This window comes from Ceratina calcarata, unplaced genomic scaffold (assembly GCF_001652005.2).
Source record: "Ceratina calcarata isolate Rehan_Ccalc_2016 unplaced genomic scaffold, ASM165200v1 scaffold301.2, whole genome shotgun sequence".
Classification (NCBI taxonomy): Eukaryota; Metazoa; Arthropoda; class Insecta; order Hymenoptera; family Apidae; genus Ceratina; species Ceratina calcarata.
The window spans coordinates 404,554-429,838 of NW_017152577.1; the positions used below are offsets into that span (position 1 = coordinate 404,554).

The window sequence follows — 25,285 nt, forward strand, 5'->3', positions numbered from 1 at the left end:
GCCTCCATACGAACCTGTGGTAGGGCGCGGCACCGTAAATGAAGTGGACGCCTTACGATTGAACACAAGTCTAACACAATGGCCGTCACGTTGTTATGACAAGAGATACGTCAGATTTGTAGTGTTCCTCGAAGCGGCCTGGACCGGCAATTATCGTGTCGTTTCACGATAATTATCAAGGATCGTTTTTTAATTACTTTATGCACACGCAGACAATAAAAATGCCGGTCCAGAAGGATTCGAACATCGTAAAGATCGCGGTGGAAATGACCAACCAAATGCCACAGCTCATTGAATTTAATCAAAATCACCCGCTTACAGGAATTATTCAGGTATTTCAAGTCAAATTGTAATTCACTATGCTTTCAATTACATTAATTTCTCGTCTTACTGACGTATTATACGATTCATTTACATTGATCAGTCTTGAGACAAATTGGTTGTCAATAATACTATTATTTTTGTTCTAAAGGATCTGTGCAATGGGTGGGGTCTTTCTGATCCTGAATCGTATTCGTTACAATTCTCGGAAAATAACAATCAAAATTATATCACAGAGAAGAATCGGAACGAAGTGAAAAATGGCAGTATCCTGAGATTAGAGTTTTCCCCGTCGAAAACAGCCTGTGATATTTTAACCAAACTGAACAATGGGACTACAGAAGAGAAAACTGCCGTTTTGCAAAAATTAAGCAACCTCAGCACAGATATGACGTTCGCGCTAGAATTCATTAATAAGCAAGGATTGGCTCTAATTATTTCTCAGGTATTTTACATGAAGTTTAATTACATTGACATACATCTTTATTTCCGAATTTTATGCGCTTCTGTTAGGTCGAGAGTGAAAAGTACAAAGGAAACGCACTTGCGTATTCGCTTCAATCTTTCGTGGAACTGATGGACCACGGAATTGTTTCATGGGACATATTGGAGACACCGTTCATTAATAAAGTGGCAAGCTACGTGAACAATCAAGCCGTAACCCAGGACACTAATATTATTGAAGCTTCGCTTAGTATTCTTGAAAATATAGTGTTGAATTCCTCGGGGAAATATGGACAAGTTGAGAAAGAAGTAACATTTCCTAATTTGGTGATGCATTTACAAAGTGCATGCCCGCAGATACAACAAAACGCGATAGCTCTAATAAATGCTTTGCTTCTTAAGGCTGATTTATCTAAACGAAGAGCAGTTGCAGCAACTCTCCAATCCAAACAAGTTAGAAATGTATTCTTGACGAACATTATACAATCCACTGGTCAAGTATGTATCCAAATCAATTTCACCATCGCAACATACATTTATATAGGTTCGTCGAATAACTGAATTTGAATGTAGGTTGGTGCGGAAATGGCACATCAATTATACATACTGCAAACGCTCATGTTGAGCCTGTGGGAGCAGAGAATGATGACGAAAATGGACCCGCAAGATCAAGACGCGCATGACAAGATTAAAGAACTTCGAAAAATTGCTTTTGACACTGAAGGAGCTGTGAGCGGAGATGTCACCGCTAGGAAACAAGGCCTCTTCGCCAAAGACTATAAAAAATTAGGCTTTAAATACGACATCAATCCAGCCCTCGATTTTACTGAAACACCGCCCGGCATGCTCGCTTTAGATTGCATGGTTTACTTCGCGCGCAATCACACCGAGGCTTATACCAAAGTCGTGCTGGAAAACTCTTGTAGAGCGGATGAACACGAGTGTCCCTTCGGTAGAACCAGCGTGGAACTCGTCAAATTACTTTGCGAAGTATTACGTATTGGAGAAGCGCCTAGTGAACAAGGCCAATCGTATCATCCTATGTTTTTTACGCACGATCATCCGTTCGAAGAATTCTACTGCGTATGCATAGTTCTTTTAAATAAGACTTGGAAAGAGATGAGAGCCACTACTGAAGATTTCGTGAAAGTGTTCTCCGTCGTGCGAGAACAGATAACTAGGGCACTTCAGTGTAAACCTACGGGATTGGATATGTTCAAAAATAAATTGCAACAATTGACGTATTCAACGATCACCAGTTTGTGGCAGCAAGAGAGAACCAGCAGAGAAGAATGGGAAAGCCATGCCAGGCCGATCGTTGAACTTAGAGAACAAATCACGCCGGAGATTTTAGATCTTATTCAACAGCAACGCTTAGGATTTTTAGTAGAAGGCACTAGATTCATGAAGTACAGCACTAGAGGACAGGTATTTATCATTGTTTCTCAAAATTGAATTAGAACCTTAACGATTGTTATACTTTACAGAGAATCAAGGATAAATTTTGGTATGTTAGGCTCTCACCTAATCACAAAGTATTTCATTACGGTGACTGTGACGAGAAGTCGGTACCGACGATAGACGAACTGCCAACGAAACTAGCAGTCCTCGAAATTCGCGCTTTGCTAACCGGCAGAGACTGTCCTCATATGAAAGATTTGCAAAGACGAAAGACGACGCATCAATTAGCGTTCTCCTTAATTTTAGATTCTGTCGAAGTATCGAGTTTAGACTTCGTTGCACCCGATGAACAAGTCTTTGATTATTGGACTGATGGTATCAATGCTCTGCTCGGTACGTAGTTACATTGTTCTCGAATGGCATTTATAATTAAAAAATGTAAACTTCATTTGCAGGCAATAGAATGGCTAGTAAAGAAGCAGAAAACGACTTGGAGACATTGCTGTCCATGGACATTAAATTAAGACTTTTAGATACAGAAGGAATTGATATCCCGCAAGATCCGCCTGCCATCCCTGACCCTCCGCCGAATTACGATTTTTGCTACGAGCTGAAGTAAGAATTTCATTCCGTATTTAATAATTATCACGGCAATTTTATTAATCGACGACACTTGGACATGTATCAAGGTGAGAACATAGTCTTATTTAAAGCTTTTTATAAAACGAGGTCGTTTTTTAGCAGTACCAAAGATACATTTTATATTTTACATATAAAAATTATATATAACATTTTAGAAATAATTTATATATACATGTATCAATTTTTAACATTTGCATAATAACGTACACATTTTTAATCTAACAATCATGTAAGGAATAAAAATATTACGTACGATACCCTTAATGATTCTTTTCAAGTCTGATTTTATTTAAAATCATATTTAATATAATAAGTATATAGAACCTTTCGTTCATTATCGTAAGTAAAAAGCTACAATATTAAAAGCAACATTACGTGCAGGTACATATGTTACAGTCGTTAAAGACGTAATATTAATTTTGTTCAGAACATTTTTACTTCTTAAAAGTGCGATATTATTGGTAATTGTTCACATGATATCTTCCGATAGTATTTGATAATTTTGAGGATCATTTACTTGGTGATTCGGGGGACAAAAGAAGAATTCTATAAAATTGAGGACGGGCCCTCTACTGAAAGGATTCAAATACCTTCCCCTTTTGTCTCTTAAGTACGAATACCTTTTATAATTGAACATTTCATTCGTGGTCAGATTCATGCATGCATGTAATACCTGCGCAAAAGAATAAAACGATTAGTATAACTGATTTAGAGCGGGATAATTCTCGTACTTACTGAAGTGCAGGTCAGAATCCATCCTAATCCGCAGAATACTAGTGCTTCTAATACACCCAATACGTACAACAGTTGTATGCCTTCAATTGCCATACAATAACAAGCGAAGTAAATGGTAAAGGAACAATTTATTGCTACGCACGTAACAAAAAGGAAAAACCACATTCTGCAATAACGATCGATTGTTAATAATCAATGATTATTTAACACATGTATTGTAGATCATTTTACCTGTTTCTCAAACCAACGCAATTATATATAAATGGACAGTGATGATCGAAATATGTAACGCATCTGTTACAAATCCTGCAATGCTTAGCTCTCAGAGGTCTGAAACATCTACAGCTATGGCATAATCGCGATAACAGCACATTCCTCTTTTTCCATTTATCAAAATACGGGATCTGAAAACGCAAGATTATTTCGTGGAAATCGATGCACAAAATTCTTACGCGTAATCGAGAATTTCCAGATGTACCTGTTTAATTGCTCTGTAGTAGGTCTCGCTGTTTTGCGGTACGTAGCCCGGATCTCTTCTGTTTGCTACGATCCACGAGATCCACATGACGATGTTCCAATAAATAAAGCAGTAATGACTGCCACGTAAGAGATTCCAAGTTAATGGAATACACTTTAATAAATACATCGGATATCCCCATAAAAGAACGGATATCATGAATAATAATATAGGTCCTTTGCTGTTTCCAGCTCCGCCAAATAACAGTGCCCTGTTGAACGAAAAGCAGGTATGAGTGCGCGAAAAATATGACAATACTTTTCGTAAGAATCGAGACACAAACCAAAGTTCATTCATAGGTGGAATCCATCTGGCCCGTCGCTTTTGTTCAGCCTGCAGTATTCTCACAATCTCCGAATGCCGGTGACTTTTTGCCAATTGCAATGGCGTTTTGCCATTTTTATCACGGGGCTCTAATTCGATTTTACTTTTTTCGCATAGTATTTTAACACAGCTGACGTTCCCCGAAAGACATGCTAAATGTAAAGGCGTGGACCCGAAATAATCCGGTCTTTGCAAATCTACTCCGCTATATATGAGTAGTTTTATTAATTCAGCGTGGCCTTTATATGCAGCCCAATGAAGGGCAGTGTCACCGTTTATGTCTGTTAAATGCCCTAGCGCACCGGATCCTAACAAAAACGCGGCCGTCGCAAATTTCCCGAACATGCAAGCAGTCATGAGAGGTGTTAGGCCTTTGAAATCCGCGGCATTGACAGCTACTCCGGTCTGGAAAAAAATAGGTGAATGAAGTTCAAACATGAAATAAATGATGAACGTATGAAATACCTTCAATAATAATTGAACTATCGCGCTGTGACCTTTCCGGCAAGCCCAATGTATCGGTCTTGGTCCTTGGATCCCGAGACAAGAGAGATCGACCGGACCATTGCGCTCGATTAAATACCTCATTACCTATAATAATAAATACCTTCATACTAACGATTTTCTTTTCAAAGAAAATTAGTTACAGATACTAACTTCGATGTTCCCATCCAAAGCTGCCCAGTGCGCGGGGGTATATCCCCATTCGTCCCTCGCACTTAAAACACTTGGCCCATTTTTTTCTACTAATTCGTCGACGGCTCCAATCTCTCTAAAAATACAACTTCAATTACCTCCTTTATAATCCAGTTTATTAACTGAAATTAAATCGTAGCTATACCCGGATCGAAGAAGTTCAAAGATCCGTTTCGTTTCTTCCGACGGCGTTTGCCTCGGAGCAATTTCGTCGGCATAGACATGGTCATCGGGACCATTTCTCGGCTGTAATTCGGTGCCCTTAGCCGATCCATGGCTTTGATGAGCTGTATTCGAAACTGGAGTGTTCGGTAGATGCCCGACCATGTCGGGATCGGGACTTAATTCCCATACGGACCTCGCTGCGCCGGGCCCTGTCACAGGGCTCACAGGATACACCTACGATTTCCCTTTCAGCGCAAGTACCGCACGTGTGCGTGGGCGAGGATTTTTACTCACTTTGCAAAGCGTTGCGAGTTCCGGGTTTCCACGCTCGTGTTCGGAAGGTGTCCTAAACGATGCGCCCTGTACAGAGGATGAACCACCTTCCGGAACGGTTAGTCACAAGGAGATATTCGGTCCAACCATTTCTTCCGATTCCCCTCGCTGTGGACACTTTCTTCTTTGTCGCGACGAACTGTCAAACGATTCTTTTACACAATGCGTCGAACTGCGAACAGCGATGTCCGCATTTTCGAACGAGACTGCCGCTCTGTGATATTGCGCATTCGGATCAATAACGCGGTTGAACGAACGCTTGCGTAGTGAAATTAGTAAACTTTTATCCGTTTTTTCTGATTTCAATGAAAAAATGTACAGCTATTATTTGGTAGAAAAGGGCAATTATTGGTTAAGAAAATTTTTTATTTCAGATTCCATTGCATGGATTTTGATGAAATTCAAATTAAAGCTAGAGGTTCTAGAAATGACAACTGTTTTATTATAACAATAATTTTGTATTATTGCTTAAAAGTTTTTTAAACTGTATGACTTTAATTCTTTTAATTAGGACAGAGAAGAAATCCTCAGAGACGACATTCCTCTCTGCTTAGGATAAATTTGTCAATATTTTATTCAATGGATAGACGTACAGGTACAAGAGTAGTGCAATTTTATTTAATTATCTTTTATTAATATATATATCTCGAATTTGATCCGTGAGCCATTCTATGCCTGTTTGTAAGCCTTCTCCAGTGATTGCATTCGTTGCACGTATGTGCCACGGTTTGTTGTGAATCCGGTCAAGTCCAAGGCCAGCCACGAGTTTGACAGTAGTTAAAGATTCAGGCAAGTCCATCTTGTTTGCCAGAAATAAGATTGGTAATTTACGGCCTGCAATTAACCGGTAATGAGATTTTAGATATATATTATAGCTACGATGATTCAGCAGTCTGACCCCTATGAAATTTATTTAAGAAATACGAGACGTACGAATTTCTTTATTTATTCTTTACTCCCGTATTTGCATATTACACATATAAATTATGTATAGGATCAAATATTAGATATACTTTAAATAATCCAATACAAGAATTTCGTTAGTTTTTGCTGTTTGCGCGTTATTATAATTCCCGCCCGTATTTCATTCCCGATATCGCTCCCAAAAATATGGCCACCCTATAATAATCCGTGAACGTAACGAAACGCGGGAAATAGTGTAGTAAAATACCTGCTACGTCTGGATGCTGAAGAAGCATATCTAATTCCTCCTTAACAACAACTAATCGCAGTTTATCGCTGCTGTCGATTATAAAAATAATCCCGTGACAATCTTTGTAATAATGTTCCCACAGCGACCTGTGCCGGTCGTGGCCAGACATATCAAACGCCGTAAAATTGATATTCTTAACTGAAAAACAACAGAACATCCTTGTCCATTTCGTTCATTTCTATTATGCGTCAATTACACGCTGTTCGTGAAACATAAGGACGACATACATTTTTTTATTTCTTATTTCATTAAATGACACTTGTTGCTTTGTTTTCATGTTCAAAAGAACGATACCGGTAAACGAAAACGTGTACACATTGGCAATAAAGTTAGAAATAGAAAGAAGATATCTTGTAAAGCATCTTGTAAAACATGGATTCGGATAGCGCGTCGAAAAGTATCGAGAATAATGAAAATTATTCGCAAAAGAAAAAAGGTAAATCACGCTGTACATTCTTAAAATTCCAACTCCCTGCTGTTAAGAGATTACACTGTGTATTTGTCATTTAATTTTAGAAGCCATGGACGAAATGAAACCTATATTAAAAAAACAGATAGCTGGATTGAAGTCTATAATTTCGCAGATGGAGTCGAATTTGGGCATAGTAAAATTTAGCCAGGTCAAATGCGACTTCCCTCTGGATACTTTAAAGGTTACAGAGACACAAGTCCAGGATATAAATATATTATTAGAACATCAATTGCGTGAATTGTCTGGATTCTCGTGTGCCAAGTTCACGCGAGACGAACACGTCTTTCACCTCTCGTGTTCGAATAAATCTAGTAAGAAAGACATGTATGCTGTGCAAATCATAAATACGAAAGGCAAATGGTCTTTAGGAAAGTGGACAATGCCTATGGGCATTGATCTGGATTACTTGGTGTCTCAGAATCCGATTAATGAAGTCAAAAATATACCTAGGTTCCTGAAACTTTGCAAACTGCACCTAGATGCTTATTGTATGAGGCACGAACAGTACATTGCACTGAAGGTACGTCTCGTTAATCTATTCGTTCGTTTAAAAGATAAATGATATATTATGTATTGCAGGATATTGTTTCTCGTACAAAAAATTGCAAATTGCAATCATCTTTAGGATACAGACACATCATTCTAGAACTGAGGGGAATATATAATCAAGAGACTGATAATTTTATGAACATCAGTGTATATCTCTTCTACAATTCTGATAATCTTCTGCCACACAAAATAGAGATCGAGTCCTCGTTAAACAGTAAATTAGATGAGAAGATCGCGAAACGTTTTAAGAAATCTTTACGTTGCTTCCAAGAGTTTATGTTGCAAGTAGCATTTGATAAAATGTCGATTATGGAACCATTCGTATGGACTAAAGAAGAAGATATCGACAGCCCACTAGCATGTGACGTAAGTAGAATTGAACATTTTCTTAAATTAAATTAAATTAAAGATAACAATTGCATAGAGACCCTGTTTAAATAAGTAACTTTCGTTTCTAGATGTTAAGTAGTTTAGAAGAAGAGGGATTACTGGCACATTTCTCAGTGAAGCAAAAGAAATCTTCTATATCTAGAAAGAAGAAAAACGAGATAAACAGGGACAAAAGTAAACGAGAGGTAAGTAATGTTTCAAATGAGAACAGACCTGTTACTTCTCAAAATGAACAGGAAGAATCGCAGAATGAGAAAATCCATTCTGAAAATGCAAAGCCTGTCGTCGTCGTAAATCCTACAGTTAGCAACTTGAAAGGAATTAAATTCAAACAGATAAAGATTCAGTTTCCAACTAAATCGAAATCGCCTAAGACTAAGAATAATAGTAGTAATGAGAATAATACCTCATCGTTAAACGTAGTAGTGGCCAAGAATAAAAAAATAGATGAACAAAGTAAATTATGTACCAGTACTCCGTTAAGATCGAATAGATTACGACATGATAGATCAGCTAATATTGATATTAGTGATATTACACTAAGTGAAATTAATTCAAATGCGGTAAAAAGAAGTGAACTAAAAGAACAGGCTCAGAATAATGCACCTGAAGAGCTGGTACAGAGTAAGAATAATACGAAGAAAAGAAAGATAAATTCCCGTGCCGTATCAAAGTCGAAAGGTTTGAAAAGAAAGAAAAAAGTTTAAATATTCATCGCCCTTTTTCAGTATTTTTGTTCTTATCTACGTGTATATATTTGCTGTTTAAAACTAACTGTAAATGTCGCATCGTATATCGTAATTCTGTACAGTAACCGGTTGGTGCTTGGGCAGGTCAGCAGGTGCAAGTAACAACGTAGAAATATTGCTGTAAGCACGTCAATTGAGGATCGAACGTTATTCGATCGTCACTCTTTAACTTACATGAAAATTTTTCAACATTATACCCAACAGTGGGCACTATGTCTATGCAACGGTCATCCTCACGTTTGAAATTATTTATGACCGTCGACTTACCACTGTTGTTTAGGCCCACTACTAAAACGTTCACTTCTTTTTTCCTAAGACCTAAAAGATTTGCTAAACGATCGAATAACCCCATACTTCGTCCTCTCTCGAGGGTTTGTTGCGCGTTTATTGAATATCAATAGTCATATGTAGAGACTGTATACGTAGACGGTGAAAATGTTTACTCAGGAGACCTTTTGTTTTAAGAGAAAGTACGAATTAACTGGTACGAAAATAAAGTTTAAGATTTCGCTAACGAGAAGATATAATGAGAATTCATAAATCAATTCTTGAAATATTTATTTTGTAAAAGTTCTCATTTCCCATCTTCGGACGTGGTGGCGCGATCTAACGTTTAGGTAATGAAAATTCGAATAGCTATATAAAATCAATATATTTCGTAACTTAACAAATGATTATTACATTATTAACAGTTCCTTTACACAGACTGATGTAATTGGAGTACTGACGATACATCTAGTAAGCGTTCAATTTCAGAAGTTAAAATCAGTTTATAAAATAATTATCTTATACTCGTATGTACAAAATTATTGTTCGTAACGGATTAGATGACAAGTCCTTGGTATGAGAGTCCATCGTCTTCTCCAGATTCTGTTTCCATCCTATTTCTCAGATGTTCCAAAGTATTAGCCAAATGCTTCTGAATCTGTTCCGTTTCTTCGCTAACTTCCAAGTTCGGTAGTTCTTCCCTAATTTTAGCAATCACCTGATTTAAGATTTGAACAGTCACCTAATAACAAAATTTATGTATCTTGACAACAATTGTTAGTAAGTGAAGTGATATTTAATATGTAAATGATTTCATCCTACCGCTGTGTTGCCCTTCTCATAAAAATAAATGTAATGGTTCAACAGTTCAACATAGAGTTGTACTTGAACTGAAGTATCCATACACTGGCTGGCTATTCTGATGCCTTTTTTCAAGCAATCCAACACTTTATTCCCATCGTGCATCTAAGACATTAAAAAATAAGTATTAATTATAAAGAATTGCACGAATGTTAAAATTATATGAGTAAAACTCTCACCTCCTTCCCTCCAGTTACTAACGATTTTCCAGACCAGAATATATGAGAACACGTAGCAACTCCTCTACACTGGTCTGGCTTCCTGAGCAATTTACTAGCGTACAAAGCACACTGGTTGCGTACTGGTTCCGCGTTCTCTTCGCTGAAGCAGCTCATTTGTTCAAATGTGGCTATGATTAATGTAATGGCTGCTAACTGAGCTTTAGAATCACTTATTTCATCCTCGTATATTGAAAATGCTTGGCTCATAAATTCATAAGCGACCATTTCGAAATTGTCGAAACGGATCTCTCCTATCGCTATCGCACCCTGAAGAAACAGCCTCAAAGGCAATTCAGCTAATTCAGCCTTCATTAATGCAGTGATAGTGGCGTGACAGAACTGAAATATCTTCTGACATTTCTTCTGCCACATTTCATCCTAGAATACGAACGTAAAAATTAGACGAACTGCCGATAAATGCAATAACGAATTAATCGTTTACTAACTTGATCTTGCAGTGACTTGTATGTAAAAGCCAACTGGTAAGCCTGAAACACAATTGGCGGTAGAGTGTACTTTATTCTCTTATTACCACCTGCAACGAAATGTTTCCTAGCCGCGCTCAATATCATGTATTGCTGATCAGCTGTCTCTGACTTAAAATGATGTATCAGTCTACCGAGGAGTCCCTGCTCCTCTGCAAAGTCCTCCGGATCTTCTTCTATGTTAGGTTGATCTAATTGATCTTGCACCAAAGAAGACACCATTAAAAGAACCGCATCTACTTGCTCCTGAGTTGGTATAAGAGTCTCGTTTTCTAAAATGTTTGTTATTATATAAATGGCTAATAACTTTCTGCCCTCGTAGTCAAAGTAATCTAGCAATGGTGCGAAGTGCTCGAGTTTCAGAACAGTCAGTATGTTCTTGTAATTATCTATCGGAATTTTCATTAGCCTCACTAATTCTCTTGATACAGCACTATTATACTCGAGCCTGTAAATATATTCAATAGATTACATATCAGATTCGTCTTCAATTATTTACCGTGTAAATATATATATTTATTTAGTATTACATACTTCTCTACATTTTGCTTTTGGAATATTTGGACAGTCGTCAACAACACCTTATCTACGTAGTTTACTCTGTCAGGATAACATTTGTGTGCCAAATTAATGAGAGCTACTTGGAGAGACACTATATCCTCTGGAGGCATATCTTGCCTGGTCTGTAAATAATAATCGATATTAACAATAAATAGATAATTAAACGTTTAGTGATTATTATCATAACGAAGAATTCTCAGACTTAAACTAGATGAGTAAGGATAATTTGAATATTGATAAGTATTAATCATGTGATATCAAATTTGTGTAGCATCTGATCATCATCGAAATTCAGTTAATTCAGTTAATAATGAATACTTTTAAATATCCCACGAACCTGTATAATGATAGCTATCTGATCACTAAAAACATCGAAGAGTTTTACATCCTGTGGAATCCCTGGTACTTGACTAGGGCTCCCTGGCCCTCCCACGCCATCAGATCTCTGGCTAAATGCTGCAAGTCTGTCTATCAATGAAATAATTATATTTTTCACATTCACACCGTTCTGCAGTTCAGCGCAAGACTTCAAAAATGCATTTAACGTTTGTAGATGGAATTCATCAGGAAATACCTAAATCGAAGAGATGTGTTAATTACTTCGAAGTAGTATCATATTATGAATTTTCAAGCATTCTTATTCATTTTATTTACTTGAATTATACATTCCATGAGATATTCCTGAGCGATCGCGTCCCTACAGCTGACGACTTGTTCCAGAATTCCTGGCAAGACAAGCTGAAACTCATTGGTGTTAGTCAATCAATCTCGCAAAGCCAAAACAAACTTAATGCATTTATGTTCCACCTTCTTATATTTCTCTAAAGTAACTGACTCTAGCTGGCTCAGTCGCACGAGATTTGTCCCTACTAAAATTCGTAGTTCCTCTCTCTCTCTTTCTCTCCTTTCTCGGTCTCTGGTATGACCTTGATGTTGCATTCGCACCCATAATTTGTTCATCTCCGCGAAATTCATTAAAACGAAATCTATACTATCGCGAACCTGCAGGGAATACACATTAATTCGCTTCCCTTATATTTCATCCCTTTTTGATACATACACTCCCATCTTCATCGTCCTCCTCTGCAACATCTGGTAAAATATTGCGTGTACATTGTAACAAATAATTCCTTAGAAAAAGGCCTCTCAGGGGATGCTGAACACCTCTACACATTTCTACTAAATCTCTCAAAAGGTCTCTCTTTAAACCTGGCGTTGTCTTGATATAAACCAATCCAACTGTGATAAGTAAATACCTGGAAAATTACACGTATCATCAGACTATCATTACACCGAATCATAAATGCCGTATTTATTAGGACTTACAATCTAGGCACGATATTACCAACGTATTGTACTAATTCATACAAATCAGTAACTTTCCTTCCCTTCTGAAATTCATCTAACAAATAAAGCTCTAAATGCCTTAATTCATCAGTGATAGCCATATCTGAGATAAAATGTAAGGGATATCAGAAGTTAGAATGTTTTATTACTGTTGTCTAAAATTAAGAAGGATACATAATTCGTAGTAGCTTTTCGGACTTAAGAGTGAGGTCCTAAGTTCTCCTAACATCGTAGATGCATGTTTTAATGCATCCATCAGTTTAGATTTGTCGAGGCAATGCTTCATCTGGAAGGCCTGCATCTTGACCACGCTGATTGCATCCTCGAGTAACTTCTCTTGCTCTTCCACTCCAGTTATTGCAGGTGTCATTGGCTGTGAGAAAAATAAAGATACCTACCAGGAACACCAGGTAGTACCATGCTAGGTAAGCATTCAATCACAAGCATGCACTATTGCAAAGCATAATGTTATGATAGAGAAGAAAATGATTACGTTATGCACTAATTACAAATCGAACCAAGTTTTTCCATAAAAGAGCTATGTAAATGGCATATCTATTGCTTATTATTTTATACTTTAGCTCAGAATCAGAGATTAATAGGTTAACATAATTTCAGCAGACTGTTACTAAATAAAAGAAAACGCATTATTAATATGTTCGTTGCGCTAGCTAAATAAACGAACAATTAGCGGAGCTTAAATTGTTAAATAAAACTGTCAAAATTCTTGCGATGGTTAACCTCTATGACATTTAAATGATTTTGGGGGAGGATAGTTACGTGTGTCGTTCAAATTCGATTGGCATGTAATTAACCGCTCTCGCAAGCAGGGGTTTCTCATGCTTCTTCAAATCAAATCCGGGCTTACCATTTTCTTATATTTAGAAAAAACGGAACAATTGTTTCCCTCACGTGAACCACCCTACCGACATCAGTAACACACTCTATGTCACTACAGATGCGCTCCGATTGAATATTAATTAGGGCTTACGTTATTTAATCACCGGTATGTAACATACGTTTTTTATTAAGTTCATAATAAATTAACTACAGGTTTTTCTGTGTTTCGTTTTTTATTTACAAACGTTTGAATTACTGTACATATAACAGGATCATATTTATGAGTAATCATCACATACAAGATTATCCAAGGAGAGATCCTGCTTATCCCGCTCCTATTGAATAAATAATCTATTTATGAATCAGAACTTTTACTCTGAACTGATCATAAACTGTGAAATATCAATTAACCTTTAACGATTTCATATAAGCATCCAGTTCATCCTCAGTCTCAATTTCGTTCGTATCTTCAGTCTGACAGAGAGTCTCAGGTGACTCTGCATCAAAATATTTATCTTCTTCGTCCTGCGTTCTCAGATCTATATTATCATACGCTTCATTATTATCTACAGTGCTAAAAAGATGAAAAAATTACAGCATATGTACAATGTATTAAAGTACTAATACAAGTTGCTGACAATTATATACCTATAATCAAAGTCTGTGTCCTTCCCATCCAAGAAGTTTTGGTACATATTTGTCACGAATTCTTGTTTGAGTATTAATTTCTCTGCTTTCGAAATATTGCATATAGTTTTTGATCCTTCGTTCTTATATTCCTTTTCTGATTCAAATGGTTGGCCCCAATATTTAGTATGTTCCTTGTCAGTAGTTCTCGAAATACATATATCCTCCGTGTCATCATCTGAATCGTTTTCTTCTAATACACTTTGTTCTTCTTCTTCTTGTAATTTCCGTTTCTCTTTTAAACTATTCCTTTCTATATTCTCCATTAACAAATTTACAAAGGTAATGTTTTCAGTGTCTATGTTATCTCTAATCTTCTTTTGTTGCTCGGTCATATACTGCCCTACCAAGTGTTCATATAGTAAAGGGTTTCTTTTCATCATTTCGCATTCACTGAAATATTCCCCTTCTTCTACCAAGGATTTAAGTGCCTGATATCTCCTGTTCCTGACATCGGTCTGTCTTTTGGAGTTATTGAAATACCTTTGCAATCTATTATAATGATAAGCGACTTCGTAATCCTCATCCTTGATCTTCTCAAAGAACTTTAAATGTTCCTTCTTCATGTATTGACCGAACTTCGACAAGAACAGGCAATAGCTCTTCTGAAGAACGTTACGTGCGATTGTTAATTTCTCGTCGAAAGTTAAATCTGGATCGTCCTTTTGTTGGCTCTTAAATATAGCCTTGCTCTTTGCCACGTAGTTCAACAATTCCTCCTCTAAATTTTTATCACTCGAAAAATTCTGGGAATCATCATTTTTATCATCTACCATCATTCTTGGTTCATCATTTTGCACAACATCCTCGTGTTTACTCATGTCTAATCAGCCGATATTTTTTATAATCACGACCTTATTATTAACATGTAATCGCTCTCATTGACATTACTTTATGACTTATAGTCATAAATTTAGTTTGTATAAATTATAATAGAAAAATACTTTGCTTGTTATTATTCTTGCAGATTCGATTGGAGACGCACGAATTGTAATCGAATGCGTCATCGACCTAGCCTGGCTGTCATTAGAAACTTAACCACTAAGTTTGCCTTGACATAGGACTAATTCGAAACATGATATATCACGAAACGCGTAAGAAATATTAATGTGCGTGTATGCTATTGCCCCGCAAACTGAAATATATGTTTCGCAAGTAAGTGCTCAATAATATCCCACGGCTGTCATTACTGTAAGCTGCCACTCAAATATTATCTCTTAACTTGTTCCGAACGGATAGTGTGATACGTGGGTAACAGATAATAAATTTCGGACGATAACAATGATTCGTTTGTTATCTAAGCAAATTTTATATTCTAATGGCATCTTACAAATTGAACGTTAATTGCTTGTCGAAAGTGCTGTGCAATAATCGTTTTTATCAGACGTCACTTTCAGGATTAAAACATGAGTAATTGGGTACCTGACGATGGTGGAGGATGGAAGTGGAACTGGACAGAATTATGTGGATACCAGGGAGGTATGGATCCCATTAATCCGGATACTCATGATCTCGATGTATGCTTCCAACAACTTTATCTTCAGGTGACTCATCATCACAAAGTTTATTTTATAGAATGAAATAAGTCGTGTATTACATTCAATTAAATATTTTTTAGATTCCTGTTCTAGTTTGTATTGCCATAGTATCTGCATATTATTGTGGGCGACGACACACATATTCCTCTCCTCATTTGATTTCCACTAATGCTATAAATTGGAGAGTCGCAATTATAATCTGCCTCGTAATACTTCCTATACTCAAGGCGTACATCATTCTCACTAATACTATACTTGCACCATCGAAGAATGTACTGCCCAACAGTGTGTTGTTACAAGAATCTACCACAACAACCACGACAACTGAAAGTCCAGAAGCATTTTTTAATACTCCAGACTTAATACATCGGATACAGACTGATTTGAACCATACCATTGACTATGCGAAGTCACTTATTTTTCCAAGGAGTGTTCAAACCTCCACTGGACCTTCAATCATGTCCAATTTACCGGACAATAATCTAATGTCAGCTACGGTTGAGGACAATGTCACTTGTGCCAAACCTATTGATTACCTCGTGGCAGCCACTGAAGGTTTGGCATGGGTCGTCCACCTTTGTTTAATACTCAGCTTAAAAAGAGGACGAGGACAAGAACGGTTTAATCCGAGAGGGCCGCTATTGATAAGAGCATTAATATTTCTATTAATGGTTATCTCGACGCTGTTATTAAGAAGCCACATAAAGTACAAAACTCAGGCTGATGTTTTACCCAATCTATCATTGGGATTCAGTGTCAGCGTGGTCACTCTACTAGTATTCTATGCTGTCACATTGATACCGGGAGGTAGAAGTGGCTTCAGAAACATGAGACCGTCTCAAGTTAATGAAGTGAGTGGTTAAAACCTGTTTCTTTCCAACGTAGTAGCTCATGTTATTATCAGTGATTCTTTTCTCGCTTATCTGTTAGAGGATTTCCAAACATCTGTTACTCATGTTACCAAATTGTGCGTGATATCTAAAACTACATGTTATTAAGTAAACACAGATATCATGATTCAGAAAAGAAAAATGCGTTCACAGATAGGAGAACGGACAGCACTATTGAGCACGCCGAATACATCTTACGTAAGATTCCCTGAGGAACAGGACCCAACTTATCTTGGGACCGCTATGGAGGATGCGACCATCATCTCCAAGCTTATATTTCATTGGGTGAACCCCCTGATGCAGAAGGGTGTTCATGGCTTATTGAATCATTCGGACGACTTGTTTGAGTTGCCGGAATATATAAGTAGCGGTGCAATTACACAGAAGATCGATAAACATTTGCAGAGCATGGTAAATGCATTATTGTTATATCTCTTCGAATTTTGTTGACGACTTAAATGCACACTAATCGAAATATTGTAGCCCAACGATATAAATAATAGAATGGAAAATACTGATTCGGTGCTAGGAATGCGTATCCAAATTGTTACAAACAAAATGACGCTGTTCAGATTACTGCACAAATGCTTTGGTTTGGAGTTTTATTCAGTTGGAATATTGAAGTTTATTGGCGACTCTTCTACGTTTATGGGGCCTTTGTTACTGAATAGATTAATTGGTTTTATAGAGGATAAAGACGAGCCTATCTCGTACGGATATCTGTACTCGTCGTTAATCATTATAAGTGCTTTAATAGGTAGGCATTTATACATCAATGTAAATCTGATTAATGTACTGGATTGTGACAATTATTTCTTATTTCAGGCGCCTTTTGTAACACACATTTCACGTTTTGGATGTCGGTAGTTGGATTAAAAATACGATCTACAGTGATCACGTTACTGTACAGGAAGATTTTACATTCCCCCAATATTCAATTGAAGCAGCAATTTAATTTCGGCGAGATAGTTAATTTCATGAGCACAGACAGTGATAGGCTTGTAAATAGTTGCGCAAGTTTTCATGCATTGTGGAGCATACCTTTACAGGTAAATTTTTAACGATACTGCTCTCATTTTAATCTGATATTGAAAGTCTATTACACTATATTCTGTTTTCAGCTAGTTGTGACATTGTATCTTCTTTATCAACAAATCGGGCTATCGTTCTTGGCTGGCGTCGCGTTTGCTATAATTCTTATACCGATAAATAAAGTAATAGCAAATTACATTGGAAGACTGAGTACAAAGTTAATGGCGTGCAAAGATGAGAGAGTTAAACTTATGGGGGAAATATTGCGTGGAATAACTACGATTAAGTTAAACGTGTGGGAGGACCATTTTCTACGGAATATATCAAGTTAGTGCGACTTCATGTACGAGATTTTATGTCTGACAATTTTTATACATAACTTTTCATGCTTCCTTTCATTCAGAATTGCGTGAAAGTGAGATTAAGTATTTACGTGGTAGAAAATATTTGGACGCACTCTGCGTTTACTTTTGGGCAACGACACCGGTGTTAATCTCTATGTTAACATTTGGTACGTATGTGCTCTTTGGAAATGAACTCGACGCGAAGACCGTGTTTACCAGCATGGCATTGCTGAACATGCTGATAGCTCCACTGAATGCATTCCCTTGGGTTTTGAACGGCCTTACAGAAGCTTGGGTCTCGCTTAAAAGGATTCAGAAAATATTAGATGTAAGTTCCACTATTAATGCGATAATATGTTTAAACTAAAAACAGTATTAACTTAGATTTAATAGTTACCAGATGCAGATATCTCATCTTATTATTCGGAGCCTCCGCCTGGAATAGATTTGATGGTGGAAGACACAACGTTCAGTGTAAACTCGCAGCAAAGTGAAGAGCAAAATGAGCTTAGGACAGTTAAATTTAATGATTTACAATCGGAAGGTGTTTTTAATTTACATAGTCTTAATATCACAGTACCTAAGGTAATAAACTGTCGCAGATTGCGTTTGATCGAATTTTATGAACTGTAACTTATTTTAGGGCCAATTGGTTGGTATTATGGGAAAAGTAGGAAGCGGGAAATCCCTGTTTTTAGATGGTATTTTAGGAGAAATCGTTAAAGTCCGCGGTACTATAGCGGTGAACAATTTCGAAGACGGTTTCGCATACGTGAAACAAAATCCTTGGGTTCAACGTGGTACGATTCGCGATAACATCCTTTTCGGAAAATCGTACGATTATAATAAATACAGGTAAGTATTGAATTAAAGACGAAAGAAATTCAAGTGTTTTTATGTAAGATTATTTATAACAGGAACGTTTTAAAAGCGTGTGCGCTGAGTGCTGATTTAAATTCTTTGCCGAAGAAAGACTTAACAGCTATTGGTGAGGCTGGAAATACTTTAAGTGGAGGCCAGAAAACAAGAATTTCCTTGGCGCGTGCTGTATACGCGGACAAAGATATTTACTTGTTGGACGATGTCTTCGCGACTTTGGATCCAAAAGTTGCCGCTTTCGTATTCGAGCACGTTATTCTCGGTTTATTAAGTAACAAAACGAGACTATTGTGCACTCACAAAACACAGTATTTGATGCACGCGGATTTAGTGCTAGAAATGTCAAAAGGCAGGATTATTAAGCAAGGGAAACCGAGCGAAGTTTTACCCGATTTAGAAGAATACTTGCTATCTACGGAATCTGCAGATTCAGATTCAGATATGTTCTCTGTAAGCGATTTACCGAGTGATCAATATCAAAGCAGCGACGAGAGGTCTACATTGCTCGATGAAGAATATAAAGAGAAAGGCAAACTGCGTTTTGGAGTTTACAGTTGCTACGTGAAAGCGATCGGCCTTTATTTAACGATTTCGATAGTTCTGTCCATGTTCTTAATGCAAAGTTCAAAGAACGTTACTGATTTGTGGCTCTCTTACTGGGTTACTCATGTTAACACAACAGCGACTAATACCACGGGTGGGATAAAGCTTTTGAGATTAAACTTATTTTTCGATGATTATAACATCGGCACCAACTACTACTTAACAGTGTACGGGGTGCTGGTTGTGTTTAATACGTTATTCACGTTAATGAGAGCATTTATGTTCGCGTACGGGGGTATTCAAGCAGCCATCACAATACATAAACAATTATTGAAAGTCGTAGTGCGGGTATGTAAATTATAAAAAGCAATTTCGTAGGAAGTTAAAAGATACAACATGATTAACTTATAATTTTAGGCCAGATCTGTATTTTTTGACATCCAATCATTTGGCAGGATTCTAAACAGATTTTCGTCCGATACGTACACGATTGACGACAGCCTTCCTTTTATCGCTAATATATTATTTGCCCAGTTATTTGGCTTGATCGCAACAGTCATCATTACTACTTACGGACTGCCGTGGATACTTTTGGTCCTAGCCCCGTTGGTACCGTTTTATCATTGGATACAAAATCATTATAGGTGCGTTGTTTCTATGTTTCACTGCGCACCAGAGTTTTATACAATTTTTGTTTTTAGATTAACGTCGAGAGAGTTAAAGCGCATGTCCAGCGCGGCTCTCTCCCCGTTGTACGCTCACTTTAACGAAACTCTGCACGGATTGTCAACGATCAGAGCTTTTCGTACAGTGCCGCGTTTCAAGCAAGACAATGAACTATTGCTAGAAGTCAGTCAGAAAACGCAGTTTGCATCATTCGCCGCTGGCCAATGGCTCGCGTTAAGATTGCAATTAATCGGGGTGACACTGTTAGCTGGAGTGAGCAATATCGCGGTTTGGCAACATCAGTATGGTATTGCGGATCCCGGGTTAATAGGCCTCGTTATCACTTACACGTTATCTGTTACTGGGTTGCTCTCTGGGGTGGTGAACGCATTTACAGAAACGGAGAGGGAAATGATCGCGGTGGAACGCGTGAAACAGTATTTAGAAGATGTCCCCGTGGAGATTGCGAAAGGGGAGAATGCGCCGTATGCTTGGCCAACCCAGGGTGTCATCGAGTTTAAGGATGTTATTTTAAAATACAGGTAATTGGGAAAATCTATTGCAAATTCGTCACATAAAATCTAATGTGTAAGTATTAAATATTTACATTTTTGTAGAGATTATTTAGTGCCATCGTTGAACGAAATATCATTTGTTACGAGACCAGCGGAGAAAATTGGCATCGTTGGCCGTACGGGTGCTGGAAAGAGTTCACTGTTTGCTTCTTTGTTTAGATTAACGGAAATCACTTCCGGAAGCATATTAATTGATAATATAAATATACAGAATTTACAATTGAGTGCTTTAAGGTACTGTCCTTTGTAGTTTTAATTTGGTTTGTGGCTTATTATTCTTAATAAACGAGCAACGAACTGTTTTAGGTCTCGATTGGCTATCATACCACAAAATCCATTTTTATTTTCCGGGACGATTAGGGAAAATCTCGATCCGTTGAATCAGTATATGGATTTACATATAAGCAGAGCACTGGAGAAATGTAAAATTCATTCGCTGGTATGTCGTTTGGGTGGTCTCGGCGCCACTTTAGACGAAAGTGGTAGCAATTTGAGTGCTGGCCAAAGGCAACTGTTTTGTCTAGTTAGAGCAATCTTACACAACGCGAAGGTACGCTTTCTTATACCAGTTGTAATAGTATTTTGTGTAATTTTCTTAAATCATTCGTTATTTACAGATTGTCTGTATCGACGAAGCTACGGCGAACGTCGATCAGGAGACAGACAAATTTATTCAATCGACGATAAAGTCTTCCTTCCCAGCCGCTACGGTGCTTACTATAGCGCATAGGATAAGGACGATCATGCACTGTGATAGGTACGTCAATCGCAGAAATTCTTCTTAATTTCTACGTCCCATTCACGTTCCATTTCATTACAGAGTTCTTGTGTTGGACGACGGAGAAGTTATAGAATTTGACGAACCAAATTTGTTAATTCAGAACGTCGACTCCCATTTCTACCAATTGGCGAGTCAAGAATTTTCCGATAAGGAATAAAACTTGTGATGGATATATTTGATTTATTTACACGATATGATTTTTATAATACGTCGTCCGTAGTATTAATTATACCGATCGTGTACAGTGTTGGCGCGCCTTGTACATTGCTTATAAGAGAACTATGTCCATGAGATCGTAATTATTTTCATACGAAGAAGAGTATATTTAAGTAAGTAAATATTTCATTATATAAGAAACTTCGTTTTTATTTATTGTTTGCATTTTACATAAGCTACTTTGTACCGAGTCAGTCTACCTCGTTGTACATTCGTATGCTGCTGGCAATATACATAAGAACTCGTCGAAACCAAGACGTCCCTTTCTTTGACGATCCAGTTCCTTGAACACCATTTGCCATACCGGCGAATATACCTTCAAATCCACAGCCTTACTCGCCGAATAGAAGTCCTCCAATACCAGGTAACCCTTGTCTAAAGTACTTATTATTTAAAAGACCGTATTATCTTCGATAACTCAAATCCTTACAATCTCTATCCAATAAAGCGAACAGTACTTCCGCGTTGACTTGCGAATCGTTCGCGATGCATTTCTTAGACACCCACAGCTCAAATAGTTCGTACGAAATTCTTTCGGTAGATTGAAACGCTTGCCTCACTTCTGTCTAAAATTCGAATTCTAACAGTTTCGTAAATGAAGAAGTATTGAGTGTCTTACTTTGTCCGGCCGACATCCGAAAACAGCCGTCATGGCTATTTTATACTGCCGTTTGGTCAAAGATCCTTTGCAGTCCACATCAGCATAGTTGAAAGCCTGATCCCATAAAAATATATCTTAAATCAAATTTAGTGATCGGATTTTAAGTTTACCATCTTCGCGCGATCCTTGAAGTTGTTCGGTAGCATCGTTCCCTCCTCGAATGAAATCCGGCTAGAAGGAAATATCCAAGTTCCGTATTAAGTAAGCCGATGAAAGCGAGGTGTTACTCGCGTAACGCGAGTAAAGACGGGGGGTATCGGCCTTTCTTCGCGGGAAGAAACTCGACCGACTGGCATTATATCGTAATTAAAGCGGCGCGCCTCTGCTTTCAGCCGACGTTATTTTGTAATATTCATCGCGGAGCCAATTAACGCCGCCGCGGGACGCGCATACACGCGAATGACATAACGCACGTCTGCTGTATCCGGCATTCAAACGTCGCGTTTTCGCAGCCTCTGTCACACCGTCCTTTCCCGGTGGCTGAAAACTAATGAGCTGTAACCCCGGCTGATTTCGCTTCACGTTTTTTAATTACCCGCTATTTAAACCCGTTTATTCTCCTCTCGGCGCGCGACGCGAAAACGCGATATTATTTCTCCGCCCGCAGCCGCTCGACGGGACATGCGAAACAAGACTCGCCCCGAGTTTCCCACCGCACTAATGATGTTGCGGTTTAAAAAACCGATCGTTTCGTCTGTTTCGTTTCCCGACGTCTACGACTTTTCAACCGCGAGATCTTCAACCTACCTACAATAGATTTGATCCCGTGCTCGACAATCGTTTGATCGAAACGCTTTCGAGATAAACTGAACGCCGATCGATGATGCTTTTCTGTCGAGCCAAAGGGCTTCAATAACGCGGTTATTGTGCATCGAGGAATGCGTTTGAGCTTCGTGCCCCTTTGAGGGCGACGAATTAAATAATATCCTTCGCTTGGCCGCGATTCTCAAGGCGACGCGCCGTTGCAGATGGGCATCAGGCGTAGGGATCCGCTTCTTTTTTTTTTTCCTCTCCTATCCTTTGTGCGTAGACGCGGCGAGAAGCCGCCTTTGACACATGCAGACACATGTGCGCTTCCGGCGCGGAGTAAAGCGCAGAGCACATAGGCAATCTCGGTTGAAAGGCGGAGCCTTGTGGCTCGCCGTTATGTCATCGGTCCGATATTCTCGGACGGGCGCTATAAAACCGCGCGCGGCAAGAAAACGTTATGTTAGAGTCGTAAAGAATGATTTTGCGGTATGGATATGCCAGTCGTAAAACGCGATGGTACCACCGAGCAATAGCAACGAAATGGACCGATAGCCCTTAATGCGACCGCGGCTACTGCTTCGGGAAACTCGTTTCGAGGATACGCATCAGATTGGCTTATACTTAAAGTCCTGCGAAAAGCGTTTGAAAATATTTGTACGAGCGACGGCCCATTCAGCGGCGTCGAGGGGGCCGGGTTTTCCTTAAAATGAGGATATAAACGCAGCGTTGGAATATTTGAAATTTCATCTTGGATGTAGCTCGTCTCGTGACACAGCCGGTGTACGCAACGCACAGCAGCCCTCCGCTCTTGCGCGTCTCGGTGGCCACTCGAGGCTTCAAGCACAGTCACTAGCGCACAGGGGGCTTGCCGGCTACCCCAAAAGTGCACCTATCAAGGGTCGGTTTCAACGAGCACACAGCCCTAGAGACCCGTGCTAGAGACCGCGGCGTCGCCCCTTTTTCAAAACTAGTTCGCGTTTTGTTACTGAATTCCCGACCGCGCAACGCGAAAAACGGAAACCGCGAGAATACATACGCGCTTTATGAGTTATGCAACGCCGTTTCAGCGCGCATTCGATATTAATAACGCCGATACAGTTATTCGCCACTGCTATTTTCTATTAACCGTGAGTCGATGCGTTCGGACCGCAACATTTATTATAGAATTTGCCTGAGAATAGTGTTGTTTCGTGGCTAATAAACGCTCGAAACTGTCGTTGAATTAATCATCGGTAACCATGGCCACCTCCGTGTTTGCTCTGCGATGTTGTCATCGACACAGCCGACCGATCTGTAGGCATGGCGAGGTTCTCGCTCACCCTTCGAGTTGGAAAATATCCCGGTGTTGTTCGAAGGGGCTACGGGTTACGGTGCACCGGCACGATCGCCGGCGAACACTGTGACCAGATCGTGCGCAACGCCCCCGGTTTCTAGAAGAAAAAACCCCCCGATCACTTGGACACGGTGAAACGTGTTCCGCGGACACACGCGCGAGATGTCAAGCGGGCCAGGCTGATTACACGGCAACGGAGCCATATATTTCCATTAAGCCGCGACTCACCATAACTCATTACCTACGTCCACAATTCTCTTTCGTCAGTCGGCAACATGTTGCCCCGCATAAATCACAATTTGCCCTCTGCCTAACGCTCGCAGGTGGACACGACGACGCAGATTCGAATCCTGAAAACCAAAACGATACACGACCGCGTCCCGTTTAATTGCTCTTGACGTTATTCGGCTGCATGGTAATTACGAAACTGTGAGCTGGCTATTTTTCCGGTTTAGCTCAAAGGCCGTGACGACAGTTTCTTAAGGATGTATTGGCTATACAGTCAATCTCAAAAGTTTATGTACCTTAGAAAAACGCATTTCCTATGATTAAAAAGAAATTGGACGAAGAATAATGCTAATAATAAATAGCTACGTGCTAAAAAGTATAGAAGGAAATATCCAATTAAGTATTGACGCTGACGAACAATTTTTTTTTTCAAAATTGCGAAAAATACTTCAAATAAAAGTTGTTTTCCTTCTAACTTCGATATTTAACGAGTTACGTATGATTATTTGGCATTTTATTGATGACAAAATCCGACTATCCGACAGCGTCGAAACGACGAACTTTTGTCAAAAAATTTCATTTTTCCTTAATTACTCCTAAACCGTTGAATCTACGGGAAAATTGTATAC

The 25,285-nt window shown here is 38.6% G+C and overlaps 8 protein-coding genes across 18 annotated transcripts in view; 4 read left to right on the forward strand and 4 right to left on the reverse strand.

Moving 5' to 3' along the window:
• The first annotated feature begins 60 nt into the window (after nt 1-60).
• On the forward strand, nt 61-3,080 carry Ced-12 (engulfment and cell motility Ced-12). 2 transcript variants are annotated; one of them, XM_018023328.2, is made up of 7 exons: nt 61-332; nt 473-766; nt 835-1,074; nt 1,168-1,263; nt 1,339-2,193; nt 2,253-2,559; nt 2,622-3,080. In XM_018023328.2, exons 1-7 carry the CDS (start codon nt 201-203, stop codon nt 2,783-2,785), a joined length of 2,088 nt encoding a protein of 695 aa, XP_017878817.1. In that variant the 5' UTR covers nt 61-200; the 3' UTR covers nt 2,786-3,080. The 2 variants fall into 2 exon arrangements, with proteins under 2 accessions (XP_017878817.1, XP_017878816.1); XM_018023327.2 differs by having other exon boundaries at nt 835-1,263.
• Patsas (palmitoyltransferase Patsas) lies at nt 3,076-5,783 on the reverse strand. Of its 2 annotated transcripts, none has more exons than XM_026812920.1 (9): nt 5,540-5,783; nt 5,226-5,479; nt 5,042-5,168; nt 4,850-4,975; nt 4,344-4,789; nt 4,022-4,271; nt 3,775-3,947; nt 3,544-3,709; nt 3,076-3,481 (listed from the first exon to the last, which is right to left on the reverse strand). In XM_026812920.1, the coding sequence occupies exons 2-9, from the start codon at nt 5,405-5,407 to the stop codon at nt 3,278-3,280; spliced, it is 1,674 nt and encodes a 557-aa protein (XP_026668721.1). In that variant the 5' UTR covers nt 5,408-5,479; nt 5,540-5,783; the 3' UTR covers nt 3,076-3,277. The 2 variants fall into 2 exon arrangements, with proteins under 2 accessions (XP_026668721.1, XP_017878819.1); XM_018023330.2 differs by having other exon boundaries at nt 5,042-5,156; nt 5,540-5,640.
• Nucleotides 5,784-6,128: 345 nt separating this feature from the next.
• Nucleotides 6,129-9,339, reverse strand: Arl6 (ADP ribosylation factor-like 6). 2 transcript variants are annotated; one of them, XM_018023305.2, is made up of 3 exons: nt 9,219-9,339; nt 6,750-6,929; nt 6,129-6,412 (listed from the first exon to the last, which is right to left on the reverse strand). In XM_018023305.2, the coding sequence occupies exons 1-3, from the start codon at nt 9,301-9,303 to the stop codon at nt 6,201-6,203; spliced, it is 477 nt and encodes a 158-aa protein (XP_017878794.1). In that variant the 5' UTR covers nt 9,304-9,339; the 3' UTR covers nt 6,129-6,200. The 2 variants fall into 2 exon arrangements, with proteins under 2 accessions (XP_017878794.1, XP_017878793.1); XM_018023304.2 differs by having other exon boundaries at nt 9,126-9,339.
• On the forward strand, nt 6,320-9,126 carry LOC108624185 (uncharacterized). The gene is made up of 5 exons (XM_018023303.2): nt 6,320-6,425; nt 7,078-7,227; nt 7,308-7,783; nt 7,843-8,178; nt 8,271-9,126. Exons 2-5 carry the CDS (start codon nt 7,164-7,166, stop codon nt 8,907-8,909), a joined length of 1,515 nt encoding a protein of 504 aa, XP_017878792.1. The 5' UTR covers nt 6,320-6,425; nt 7,078-7,163; the 3' UTR covers nt 8,910-9,126.
• Nucleotides 9,340-9,586: 247 nt separating the features above from the next.
• LOC108624183 (Vacuolar protein sorting 35) lies at nt 9,587-15,204 on the reverse strand. Of its 4 annotated transcripts, XM_018023299.2 has the most exons (13): nt 14,182-15,204; nt 13,945-14,107; nt 12,868-13,066; nt 12,673-12,796; nt 12,407-12,602; nt 12,154-12,348; nt 12,001-12,084; nt 11,684-11,920; nt 11,320-11,468; nt 10,747-11,233; nt 10,259-10,678; nt 10,041-10,184; nt 9,587-9,960 (listed from the first exon to the last, which is right to left on the reverse strand). In XM_018023299.2, the coding sequence occupies exons 1-13, from the start codon at nt 15,039-15,041 to the stop codon at nt 9,775-9,777; spliced, it is 3,444 nt and encodes a 1,147-aa protein (XP_017878788.1). In that variant the 5' UTR covers nt 15,042-15,204; the 3' UTR covers nt 9,587-9,774. The 4 variants fall into 4 exon arrangements, with proteins under 4 accessions (XP_017878788.1, XP_017878790.1, XP_017878789.1 ...); XM_018023301.2 differs by lacking the exons at nt 13,945-14,107; nt 14,182-15,204 and adding an exon at nt 13,562-13,652; XM_018023300.2 differs by lacking the exons at nt 13,945-14,107; nt 14,182-15,204 and adding an exon at nt 13,562-13,652 and having other exon boundaries at nt 12,868-13,087.
• Nucleotides 15,205-15,277: 73 nt separating this feature from the next.
• Nucleotides 15,278-21,935, forward strand: LOC108624182 (multidrug resistance-associated protein 7). Of its 2 annotated transcripts, none has more exons than XM_018023297.2 (17): nt 15,278-15,375; nt 15,605-15,764; nt 15,839-16,609; nt 16,802-17,059; nt 17,132-17,405; nt 17,474-17,697; nt 17,770-18,007; nt 18,084-18,352; nt 18,418-18,609; nt 18,668-18,879; nt 18,942-19,794; nt 19,864-20,090; nt 20,148-20,654; nt 20,730-20,921; nt 20,994-21,237; nt 21,305-21,444; nt 21,508-21,935. In XM_018023297.2, the coding sequence occupies exons 2-17, from the start codon at nt 15,627-15,629 to the stop codon at nt 21,623-21,625; spliced, it is 4,857 nt and encodes a 1,618-aa protein (XP_017878786.1). In that variant the 5' UTR covers nt 15,278-15,375; nt 15,605-15,626; the 3' UTR covers nt 21,626-21,935. The 2 variants fall into 2 exon arrangements, with proteins under 2 accessions (XP_017878786.1, XP_026668701.1); XM_026812900.1 differs by having other exon boundaries at nt 15,618-15,764.
• On the reverse strand, nt 21,879-23,119 carry LOC108624187 (EF-hand calcium-binding domain-containing protein 11). Of its 2 annotated transcripts, XM_026812925.1 has the most exons (5): nt 23,093-23,119; nt 22,456-22,516; nt 22,304-22,399; nt 22,115-22,250; nt 21,879-22,059 (listed from the first exon to the last, which is right to left on the reverse strand). In XM_026812925.1, exons 2-5 carry the CDS (start codon nt 22,489-22,491, stop codon nt 21,881-21,883), a joined length of 447 nt encoding a protein of 148 aa, XP_026668726.1. In that variant the 5' UTR covers nt 22,492-22,516; nt 23,093-23,119; the 3' UTR covers nt 21,879-21,880. The 2 variants fall into 2 exon arrangements, with proteins under 2 accessions (XP_026668726.1, XP_017878796.1); XM_018023307.2 differs by lacking the exon at nt 23,093-23,119 and having other exon boundaries at nt 22,456-22,576.
• Nucleotides 21,964-25,285, forward strand: part of LOC108624168 (kinesin-like protein CG14535) — a 265,820-nt gene continuing 262,498 nt past the window's right edge. For all 3 annotated transcript variants that reach the window (XR_003389064.1, XM_018023280.2, XM_026812899.1), the window contains exon 1: nt 21,964-22,048. The gene's annotated coding sequence lies outside the window, so the exon portion shown is untranslated. The remainder of the gene's footprint in view (nt 22,049-25,285) is intronic.

Coding starts and splice junctions, on each gene's coding strand:
- LOC108624187 (XM_026812925.1), bottom strand. CDS start 22,491: ATGCTACCGAACAACTTCAAGGATCGCGCGAAGATG. Junction 22,400..22,455: donor TCAAGGATCGCGCGAAGATG/GTAAACTTAAAA, acceptor TTATGGGATCAG/GCTTTCAACTATGCTGATGT. Junction 22,060..22,114: donor CGCTTTATTGGATAGAGATT/GTAAGGATTTGA, acceptor TAAGTACTTTAG/ACAAGGGTTACCTGGTATTG.
- Patsas (XM_026812920.1), bottom strand. CDS start 5,407: ATGGTCGGGCATCTACCGAACACTCCAGTTTCGAATACAGCTCATCAA. Junction 4,790..4,849: donor TAGTTCAATTATTATTGAAG/GTATTTCATACG, acceptor ATTTTTTTCCAG/ACCGGAGTAGCTGTCAATGC. Junction 3,482..3,543: donor GGATTCTGACCTGCACTTCA/GTAAGTACGAGA, acceptor TCTTTTGCGCAG/GTATTACATGCATGCATGAA.
- LOC108624185 (XM_018023303.2), top strand. CDS start 7,164: ATGGATTCGGATAGCGCGTCGAAAAGTATCGAGAATAATGAAAATTAT. Junction 7,784..7,842: donor AACAGTACATTGCACTGAAG/GTACGTCTCGTT, acceptor TATGTATTGCAG/GATATTGTTTCTCGTACAAA. Junction 8,179..8,270: donor ACAGCCCACTAGCATGTGAC/GTAAGTAGAATT, acceptor TTTCGTTTCTAG/ATGTTAAGTAGTTTAGAAGA.
- Ced-12 (XM_018023327.2), top strand. CDS start 201: ATGCACACGCAGACAATAAAAATGCCGGTCCAGAAGGATTCGAACATC. Junction 2,194..2,252: donor AGTACAGCACTAGAGGACAG/GTATTTATCATT, acceptor TATACTTTACAG/AGAATCAAGGATAAATTTTG. Junction 2,560..2,621: donor TGGTATCAATGCTCTGCTCG/GTACGTAGTTAC, acceptor CTTCATTTGCAG/GCAATAGAATGGCTAGTAAA.
- LOC108624182 (XM_018023297.2), top strand. CDS start 15,627: ATGAGTAATTGGGTACCTGACGATGGTGGAGGATGGAAGTGGAACTGG. Junction 15,765..15,838: donor TCCAACAACTTTATCTTCAG/GTGACTCATCAT, acceptor AATATTTTTTAG/ATTCCTGTTCTAGTTTGTAT. Junction 20,655..20,729: donor GATGTTATTTTAAAATACAG/GTAATTGGGAAA, acceptor ACATTTTTGTAG/AGATTATTTAGTGCCATCGT.
- Arl6 (XM_018023304.2), bottom strand. CDS start 9,303: ATGGGGTTATTCGATCGTTTAGCAAATCTTTTAGGTCTTAGGAAAAAA. Junction 6,930..9,125: donor TAATGTTGAAAAATTTTCAT/GTAAGTTAAAGA, acceptor GTTGTTTTTCAG/TTAAGAATATCAATTTTACG. Junction 6,413..6,749: donor TCAGCATCCAGACGTAGCAG/GTATTTTACTAC, acceptor GGTTAATTGCAG/GCCGTAAATTACCAATCTTA.
- LOC108624183 (XM_018023299.2), bottom strand. CDS start 15,041: ATGAGTAAACACGAGGATGTTGTGCAAAATGATGAACCAAGAATGATG. Junction 14,108..14,181: donor GACACAGACTTTGATTATAG/GTATATAATTGT, acceptor TCATCTTTTTAG/CACTGTAGATAATAATGAAG. Junction 11,921..12,000: donor TCATGGAATGTATAATTCAA/GTAAATAAAATG, acceptor TCTTCGATTTAG/GTATTTCCTGATGAATTCCA.